This window comes from Lynx rufus, unplaced genomic scaffold (assembly GCF_022079265.1).
Source record: "Lynx rufus isolate CCGP_SWC_20201006 ecotype Redwood Valley unplaced genomic scaffold, mLynRuf1.p SCAF_6, whole genome shotgun sequence".
NCBI lineage: Eukaryota > Metazoa > Chordata > Mammalia > Carnivora > Felidae > Lynx > Lynx rufus.
In genome coordinates, this window is record NW_025814878.1 from 145,432,266 (window position 1) to 145,442,974 (window position 10,709).

General features: G+C 34.9%; 1 protein-coding gene across 1 annotated transcript; it reads left to right on the forward strand.

The window, feature by feature from the left end:
* The first annotated feature begins 536 nt into the window (after positions 1-536).
* LOC124528735 (olfactory receptor 2J3-like) lies at positions 537-1,475 on the forward strand. Its single transcript, XM_047102517.1, has one exon. It carries the CDS (start codon positions 537-539, stop codon positions 1,473-1,475), a length of 939 nt encoding a protein of 312 aa, XP_046958473.1.
* Positions 1,476-10,709: the final 9,234 nt, after the last annotated feature.

Sequence of the window (10,709 nt, forward strand, 5' to 3'; positions counted from 1 at the left end):
TAGAATACATGAATGAATAAGAATATTTTGTTCTTCCTGTAATCATAACATAATTCAAGTTAATTTTTTCACTCAATATTAACATTTTAAAGTTGCTACTGAGTTGTTTTCATCTCATGGTAAGCACTCATTTCTATACAAGATTATTAAGAGTAGAGATATTCCTTTCTCTGTAACAACAAATTGGAAATAGCCTGAAAATACATAAAAGAGGAATACATTGAAAAGTCTTTTGTGTTTTGTTAAAAAATAGTTTCTATGAAAATTATCTTCTTGGCTATGGAACTTAATATTTAATCTTTATCCAACACTAACTTAGGGATTTATAAAAAAGAACTCATTCACTTGAGAACTTATTGATTTTATCCACAACAGGAAAAATATATGCATGAAACATAAAAATAAAACTATAAAAATGTTACTGTAACAAGAGTATATTTGGAAATGGCATAGGTCTTTTCCAGTCTACTGACAGGTGTCTGATGATGAGTGGGCAGCCTTTGAGTTTATGATTCTTCCTCCGGGTATTAGAAACAATGATGATGGGAAAAAATGCAAGTTCTGAAGGCTACTTTGTTCTACTGGGTTTTTCTCATTGGCCTCATCTGGAAGTAGTTCTCTTTGTGCTTATCTTGATGTTCTACTTGATGACATTGATAGGCAACCTTTTTATTATTGTCTTGTCATACCTGGACGCCCATCTCCACACTCCCATGTACTTCTTCCTCTCAAACCTCTCTTTTCTGGATCTCTGCTACACCACCAGCTCCATCCCTCAGTTGCTGGTCAATCTCTGGGGCCCAGAAAAGACCATCTCTTATGCCGGTTGCATGACTCAACTTTACTTTGCCCTTGCACTGGGAACCACAGAGTGTGTCCTCCTGGTGGTCATGTCCTATGACCGTTATGCAGCTGTCTGTAGACCGCTGCATTACACTGTGATCATGAACCCTCGTTTCTGCCACCTGTTGGCTGTGGCTTCCTGGATCAGTGGCTTTACCAACTCAGCACTTCATTCCTCCTTTACCTTCTGGGTCCCCCTCTGTGGACATCGCCAAGTGGACCATTTCTTCTGTGAAGTTCCAGCACTGCTGCAATTATCGTGTGTTGATACCCGTGCTAATGAGCTGACCCTCCTGATCACGAGCTCCATTTTTGTTCTCATACCACTCATCCTCATTCTCAGTTCTTATGGCGCCATTGCCTGGGCTGTGCTGAGGATGCAGTCATCAGCTGGACTTCAGAGAGTCTTTGGGACATGTGGAGCCCATCTTATGGTTGTGTCCCTCTTTTTCATTCCAGCCATGTGCATATATCTGCAGCCACCATCAGAAAGTTCTCAAGATCAAGGCAAGTTCATTGCCCTCTTTTATACTGTTGTCACACCTAGCCTCAACCCTCTAATCTACACTCTCAGAAACAAAGATGTAAGAGAAGCAGCAAGGAGACAAGTGGGTCTAGATTGGGAGATATGACAGAGAGATCACAATTTTTGTGCTGCAACTTTTGTTCAGAGTCTGATCCATCTTGGAGGGTGTTTCCCTGCTTCTTTGATACTTATTTTAGTCTAAAACCCAGCCTTAAACTTGGGTTGTTTTTATTGGCTAATTCTGAAATATTATCTAGAGATAAATTTTTGATTTGGACACTTCATTTTTAATAATTCCATATTTAGTGTCCATAGAAATTAGAAACTGTTTTTTTTAACTTTATTTATTCATTTGGAGAGAGACAGAAATCACAAGTGGGGGAGGGAGAGAGAGAGGAAGAGAGAGAATCCCTAGCAGGCTTCACAGAGCACAGAGCCTGATGTGGGGGTGGAACTCATGAAACCATGAGATCATAGCCTGAGCTAAAATCAAGAGTTGAATGCTTAACCAACTGAGCCACCCAGTCACATCCTAGGGGCTGTGTTTTAAAAATAACATGCTAAGGTGTGGCTGGATCACTCATGTTGATTAAATATTGGAATCTTGACTTTGGCTCAGGTCATAATCTCATGGTTTGTGAATTCAAGCCCCGCATCTGGGTCTGTGCCAACAGCATGGAGCCTGCTTAGGATTCGTTCTCCCTGTCTGTCCTCCACTGGCTCTCTCTTTCTCCATAAATAAATAAATGAAAACTTCTAAAATAAATAAAACAAAAATAATATGCTAAATTATGGACTGAGCATTAGTATTTACAAAAAGATGGGGGCACTATTGCAAAGACATAGATGAATGGAGTTTTTGGTCATTGACAGGCATTCAATTTAGTTAAATGGTAAAACGATGTATGACACTTCTTTGGTTGAAGCATACTTTTTTCAAGATACTATATTATATGAGTGCTTTATTCTATGGGTCTATATGCTTGTCACATTGAACAGCATAAAGAAATATCTGTTCAAAATGGTTCATTTGTTCACCCATCCAATTATGCATCTACTCATTCATTTATTCATTTATTCCAATACCTAAATATCTTCTAGATGTCAGATTTTGCTAAAATAGGTGAATAAAACTCTTTTTGCCTGAATTGAACTCATTTTCTGGTGGGAGAAATAACAATGTAAGGTAAAAAATGAAGTATCTTGATTTGAATTAATGCATCACTGGGAACAGTGCTAATAATTTATGGTAGCTTTTTAAATTTAAAACAAGGGACACCTGGGGAGCTCAGTTGGTTAAGTGTCCAACTCTGGCACAGGTCATGAACTCACAATTTATGAGTTTGAGCCTGACATTGGACTCTCTGCTCTCAGTTCAGAGCCAACATTGGATCCTTAGTCTCTCTCTTTCTCCGCCTCCCCCCACTGTCTCTGTTAAAAATGTTAAAATAAATAAATAAATAAATAAATAAATAAATAAATAAAATTTAAAACAAAGAGTTTGGCCTGAATCTTGAACAATAAACGCCTATAATTCCTGTAGGAGGATGATACTATTCAAAAAAACCAAACAAAACAGAATATGTGTTTAATTTGTTTTAATTGGGCTTTATTAATGACATACTGAAGGTACATCAAAACTTTTCTTTTTAAACATCATTATTCCTTGTTGACTAGAATTACTTTTTAATGTTAAAAAGAAACTTGGCCAATATCCTTTAATTTTTCACTCTTAATGGTAGATAATAATACTGATGAATCATGAGTGGGAGACGCTCTTAAGTAATACAGTACCAGTAGACTTCTCTTCATTTTCTACTTTTAAAGACACTTGAAAATGTATACCTTAGTTAGAATAACTTTTAAAATTGTGATTTATAGACTGCCAGCTAATGGGAATTCATAAATGGAACAACTAGGTGAAGTAATATTAGAACATTTAATATCTGAAGCAGATAGAACTAGGCTCTGAAAAAATAATATGATTCATCCAAGGGATGTCTTAATTATCTGAACAAATTATTGATTAAAAGAATTGATTGGTGCATGTTAATTTTGCTTTTAAAACTTAATTTAATATGAATATTTGTCATTAGCATGGATACTACAAAAATAAACATACATATTTTTCAATTACTTGGTATTAATATATGATACTTTTCTTGTAATGACTTGATGTATTACATATATCACTCCCCCCACCATCACTTGAAATAAACTTACTTTGCATATTCTATTTCAGATTGGAAGATATGTTCAGTTGAAGTAAGTCAGCTTATATACAGGGACAGTGGGGACAATTTATTTTAAGGTGGTCTCTTAGATACTCATCAGTCAGAGAAAGGCAAATATCATAGGATTTCACTCATATGTGGAATTTAAGAAACAAAACAGATGAACATTGGTGAAGGGAGGGAAAAATAAGATAAAAGCAGAAAGGGAGGCAAACCATAAGAGACTCTTAAATACAGAGAACAAACTGAGGGTTGCTGGAGGAAGGTGGGTGGGGGTATGGGCTAAGTGGGTGATGGGCGTTAAGGAGTTCACTTGTTAGGATGAGCACTGGGTGTTATAGGTAGGGGATGAGTCACTAAATTTTATTCCTGAAATTATTATTATACTAAATGTTAACTACCTTGCATTTAAATAAATAAATTTCAAAAGAAGAAAAAAAGAAACTCATTACTTTTATAGCTATAATTCAGATGTTAAAGTTGTAGTTTATCACCTCTTTTAAGATCTAGATGTAATTGATCTAGATCCTATTAAGTGAATTATAAAACTAAGAAAATAAAGTGCAGGATCTCCCCTAAGTTCCTGAGTGCATTACCATTACGTGGTCTTCTGTGCTTGGACCCTTTCTGTGTATTTTGTTTTCTTCTTTCATCCTCTTTTTAATCTCTTACTAGACATGAACACTGATAGAAGGTAGAATCCCATGAACCCATCCACAACAAGCCTCATGCATGTAACAGAATTTTTATTAAATAATAATTTTAATATTAAGTCATGTAATGGGATCTCTTTACATATCACACAAACTTTATAAAATATGAAAACATGGACTCCTCCTGCCTCCCTGAAAATATCACCATTTGGAATACCTCATGTAGCGCTCCAGCCTTTCTTTTATTAAAAAAATGTTTAGTTACTTATTTTCAAAGACAGCATGAAAAGGGGATAGACAGAGAGTAAGACAGAGAGAGATAGAATTGCAAGCAGCTCCACAGTGTCAGTGCAGAGCCTGAGGTGAATTCATGAAACCATGAAATCATGACCTGAGCTAAAACCAGGAGTTGGACGCTCAGCTCACTGAGCCACCCAGGCTCCCCCACCCTGGCCTTTCAACAGATAATGGCTGTCTTTTTCAGGTCTATTAAAGTATAATTTACATACAATAAAATCCATCCATTTAAATGTACAGTTCAATGAGTTTTGACAAACGTATAATTATGTAAATATCACACAATGAAGACACAGAACGTTTCCAAGACTCCCGAAAGAACACTGTGCTCTTTTGCAATTAATTCTCTTCATCCATCTACAGCCTTAAGCAGCGATCAGTTTTCTTTCACTATAGTTTTGATTTTTTTTTTAGAATGTCATATAAATGTAATGATACAGTGTGTAATCTTTGAGTTTGGCTTTTTTCACTTGGCATGATGTCTTTGAAATTTATGCATGTGTCAGTAGCTCCTTCCTTTTAAGTGATGGCTAGAATTCCATTGTATGAATAATGCACATTATATCCATTTATCTGATAATAGTCTTTTGGGAGTACTTTTTGGCTAATATGAGTAATACTATTATGAAAACTAGTAGACAAGTGTTTGTGTGGGCATGTAATTTTCATTTAACGTGGGTAAGTGCGTAGTAGAATTGATGGATCATGTCCTTAGTATATGTTCACATTTATTAGAAACTGTCAGAATGTTTTCACAGGGTCTGTACCATGATCACTGCAAAGAGTAGTATATGTGAGTTCCAACTGCCCACATCCTGTGTAACACTTCGTATTGTCAATCTTTATTCTTTTAGCTTTTCTAGTAGGTTTATAGTTGTATCTCATTGTGGTTTGTTTTTGTTTTTGTTTTTTTAAATTAAAGCATAATGAACATACAATATTATATTAGTTTCAGGTGTACATCATAATGATTCAACAATTCTATACATTATTCAATGCTCATTAAGATGTGTAGTCATCATCTGTCACCAAACAATGTTATTACAATCTTATTGACTATATTTCTTATGCTGTACTTTTTATATCCATGGCTTATTTATTTTATAACTGGAAGTTTGTGCCTCTTAATCTTTTTTTATCTATTTCATCCATCCCCACCTACCTCTCCCCTGACAACAACTAGTTTGTCCTCTGTATTTAAGAGTGTGTTTGTATGGTTTCTCTCTTTCTTCTTTAGTTTGTTCATTTGTTTTTTCTCTTAGTATCTACATGTGAGTGAAATTGAATGGTATTTGTCTTTGTCTGACTTATTTCAGTTAGCATAATACTCTCTAGGTCCATCCACATTATCATAAATGACAGTTTCATTCTTTCTTTTAATGGCATTTTCATTCTTTTTCATGGCTGAGCAATTTCCCATATCTATGTGTGGCATATCTATATCTCTATCATCTACATCTATATCTAATCTATATCTATATCTATATCTATATATCTAATCTATCTGTACCATCTAAATCTATCATCTATCTATCTATATCTAATCTTTCTATACCAACCACATCATACATCTATTGATGGATACTTTAGTTGCTTTCTTACTTTGGCTACTGTAAATAATGCTGCTGTAAACACAGGGTTATGTATATATCTTTTTGATTTAGTGTTTTTATTTTCTTTGAGGGAATACCCAGTAGTGGAATTACTGGATCATGTGGTAAGTCTATTTTTTAAGGAAACTCCATAGGGTTTTCCACAGTGGTTGTGCCAGTTTGCATTCTCACCTACAGTGCACGAGGGTTCCTTCCTTTTGTGTTTTTATTTGCATTTCCTTGAGGACTGGGGATGTTCACTAACCTTTCTTGTACTTGATATATCTTATTTTGTGAAGTTTTAATTAAAATATTTTACCCTTTTGTATGGGGTCATTCACCTTCTTTATTGAGTTTTTAAGTGATATATATTCTTGACTCAAGTCCTTTTTCAGATGTTTTGTAAGTATATTCTTCTAGGCTATGGTATGACTTTTATAATCGTGTGTTTCAAAGGGTAAGTTTCAAACCTTAGTGAAATACAATGTGTTATTTCTACAAAGAAGCCTGTTGGCATTTTGATCTGGATTGCATTGCATTTATAGACCAATTTGGGAACAATTGACATCTTGGCAATATTAGATCTTCTGATTCGTGAACAAGGCTTATATCTCCAATTATTTACATCTTAATTTCTCTCAGAATCATTTGAATTTTGTATTGTACAGATCTTGCACATATCTTGCAAATTCATCCCTGTTTTTGGATGCCAATGTATCCAAATATCATTGTGAATGGCATGGAAATAAAATTGAGTATCTCATTTTGTTTAATATTTTTATTTTTATTTTTTCTTTCAAGATTTTATTTAAATTCAAGTAGGTTGACATAGAATGTAGTATTGGTTTCAAAGGTAGAATTTAGTGATTAATCACCTACATATAACACCCAGTGCTCATCACAACAGGTACCCTCCCTAATGCCCATCATCCATTTAGCCCATTCCCACTCCCCTCCCCTCCAGCAACCCTCAGTATGTTTGCTACAGTTAAGAATCCTTTAATGTTTGCCTCCCTTTCTGTTTTTATGTTATTTTATTTTTATCCCTCACCATATGATAATCGTTTTGTTTCTTAAATTTTGCACATGGGTAACATCATATATTATTGGTCTTATTTGACTGACTTATTTTGCTTAGTATAATACACAGTGGTGTATTATGTCATTGCAAATGGCAAGATTTCATTCTTTTTAATGGCCAAGTGATATTCCCTTGTATATATATACACCAGTTCTTTATCCATTCATCACTCAGTGCACATTTGGGGTCTTTTCAAAATTTGGCTATTGTTGGGGTGCCTGGGTGGCTCAGTCAGTTAAGCGTCTAACTTTAGCTCAGGCCATGATCTCACAGTCTGTTAGTTTGAGTCCCACATTGGGCTCTGTGGTGACAGCTCAGAGCCTGGAGCCTGCTTCGGATTTTATGTCTCCCTCTCTCTGCTTCTCCCCTACTCATGCTCTGTCTCTCTCTCAAAAATAAATAAATATTAAAAATTTTTAATAAAAAAATGTTGGCTATTGTTGACATAGTTCTACTATAAATGTTGGGGTGCATGTGCCCCTTCAAATCTGTATTTCTGTATCTTTGGATAAATACTTAGTTTTGCAATGGCTGGGTCATAGGGTAGTTCTATCTTTAACTTTTTGAGGAATCTCTATACTGTTTTCCAGAATGGCTGCATCAGTTTACATTACCACCAACAGTGTAAGAGGGTTTCCCTTTTCTCTACATCCTTGCCAACATCTGTTGTTTACTGAATTGTTAATTTTAGTCATTCTGAAAGGTGTGAGGTGCTATCTCATTGTGGATTTTATTTGTACTGCCCTGATGATGAGTGATGTTGAAAAGTTTTTCATGTGTTTGTTGGCCATTTGGATGTCTTCTTTGAAAAATTGTCCAATCATGTCTTCTGCCTATTTCTTAACTAGGTTGTTTGTTTTTTGGGTGTTGAGTTTGAGATTCTTTATATTTGGATATTTGGATATTTGGATATTTGGATAGCCCTTCATCCTATGTCATTTGCGAACATCTTCTCCCATTCTTTTGGTTGCCTTTTAGTTTTGCTGATTGTTTCCTTTACTGTGAAGAAGCTTTTTGTCTTGATGAGGTTTCGATAGTTCATTTTTGCTTTTGTTTTTCTAACATGTCTAATAAGATGTTGCTGTGGCCAAGGTCAAAGATGTTACTGTCTGGGTTCTTCTCTTAAATGTTGGTGGTTTTCAGTCTCACATTTAGGTCTTTCCTCCACTTTGAATTTATTTTTGTGTATGGTGTAAGAAAGTGGTTCAGGTACATTCTTCTGCATGTTGCTGTCCAGATTTATCAGCACCACTTGTTGAAGAGACTGTCTTTTTTCCACTGAGTACTGTTTCCTGTTTTGTCAAGGATTAGTTTACCATATAGTTATGGATCCACTTCTAGGTTCTCTATTCTGTTCCATTGATCAATGTGTTGTTGTTGTTGTTGTTGTTTTTGGTGTCAGTACCACACTGCCTTAATGACTACAGCTTTATAATACAGCTTGAAGTCCAGAATTGTGATGCCTCCCACTTTGTTTTTCTTTTTCAACATTACTTTGGCTATTCGGGGTGTTTTGTGGTTCGATACACATTTTAAATTAGATTGTTCTTACTCTGTAAAGAATATTGGTGTTACTTTGATAAGGATTGCATTGAATGTGTAGATTGCTTTGGGTAATATAGACATATAACATATCTGTGATATCTTTGGTTAGGTTTATTCCTAGGGATTTTATGATTTTTGGTGCAATTCTAAATGTGATTTATTCCTTGATTTCTCTTTCTGCTGCTTCATTATTGGTATACAGAAATGAAACTGATTTCTGTATGTTGATTTTATATCCTGTGATTTTGCTGAATTCATGTATCATTTCTAGCATTGTTTTGGTAGAGTCTTTCAGGTTTTCCACGTAGAATATCATGTCATCTGCAAAGAGAAAGTTTGACTTCCTCCTCGACTATTTGGATGCCTTTTATTTCTTTGTGTTGTCTAATTGCTGAGGTGAAGACTTCCAGTACTATGTTGAACAACAGAGGTTAGAATGGACATCCCTGTCATGTTCTTGACCTTAGGAGAAAAGCTCTCAGTTTTCCCCTACTGAGGATGATATTAGCTGTGGGTGTTTCATATATGGCTTTTATGATGTTCAGGTACGTTCCTTATATCCCTACTTACTTAGTGTTTTTAACAAGAAAGGATGTTCTTTTTACGCATCTATTTCTCAATAGATCCATCTCAATCCATCATATGGATTTTATCCTTTCTTTTATTAATGTGGCATTTTACATTTATTGATTTGCAGATATTGTACCTCCCCTGCACCCCAGAATAAATCCCACTTGATCATGGTAAATAATTCTTTTAATGTACATTTGATGTACTTTAATGTAAGGTTCTTTTAATGTAGATTTTCTAGAATCTTGTTTAAAATTTTTGCTTTGATGATCATCAGGGATATTGGTATATATTTCTGGTTTTTAGTAGGGTCTTTGTTTTGGGAATCAAGGTACTGCTGGCCTCATAGAATGAGTTTTGAAGTTTTTCTTACATTTCTTTTTTTTAACAGTTTCTGAAGAATAAGCAGTAACTCTTGTTTAAAGGTTTGGTAGCCCTGGGAAGCCATCTGGCCCTGGACTTTTGTTTTTGGGAGATTTTGTTTAGTGATTCAATGTCTTTGATGGCTACGAGTGTTCAAATTTTCTGTCTTCCTTTTCCAGTTTTGTAGTGTATATGTTCTAGGAATGTATCTATTTCTTCCATATTGCCCACTTTTTTGGCATATAATTGCTTATAATATTCTCTGTTGTTTGTATTTGTGGTGTTGCTTGTGATTTCTCCTCTTTTATATGGGTTTTTATTTCGGTCTTTCTCTTTTCTTTTTGATAAGGCTAGGGGTTTGTCAATTATTTTAAGTCTTTTAACAAACTAGTTCCTCATTTATTGATCTGTTCCACTGTTTTTTTTTTAAAAGTTTTATATCACTTATTTCTGTTCTAATCTCTACTATTTCCATTTCTGCTGTTTTTGGGCTTTATTTGCGGTTATTTTTCCAGATCCTGTAGGTGTGAGGTTAGGTTGTGTATTTGAGACATTTCTTCCTTCTTTAGGAAGGCCTGGATTGGTATATATTTCCCTCTTATGACCATCTTTGCTGCATTCCAAAGGTTTTGGACTGTTGTGCTTTTATATTCATTTGCTTCCATGTATGTTTAAATTTCTGGTTAACCCATTCACTCTTTAATAGAATGTTCTTTAAACTCTATGTTTTTGTGGTTCACTTCAAATTTCATAGCATTGTGATCTGAAAATAAGCATGGTATGATTTGAATCTTTTTGTGTGTTAATGGCTGACTGTGACTCAGTATGTGATCTATTCTGGAGAATGTTCCATGGGCACTAGACAAGAATGTGTATTCTGCTGCTTTAGGATGAAATGTTCTGAATATATCTGTTAAGTCCATCTGGTCCAGTGTGTCATTCAGAGCCATTGTTTCCTTGTTGATTTTCTCCTTCAGTTATCTGTCCATTGTTGTAACTGGGGTG

What these genes read in the sequence shown, in the direction of transcription:
- LOC124528735 (XM_047102517.1), top strand. Translation starts at nt 537, where the DNA reads ATGATGATGGGAAAAAATGCAAGTTCTGAAGGCTACTTTGTTCTACTG.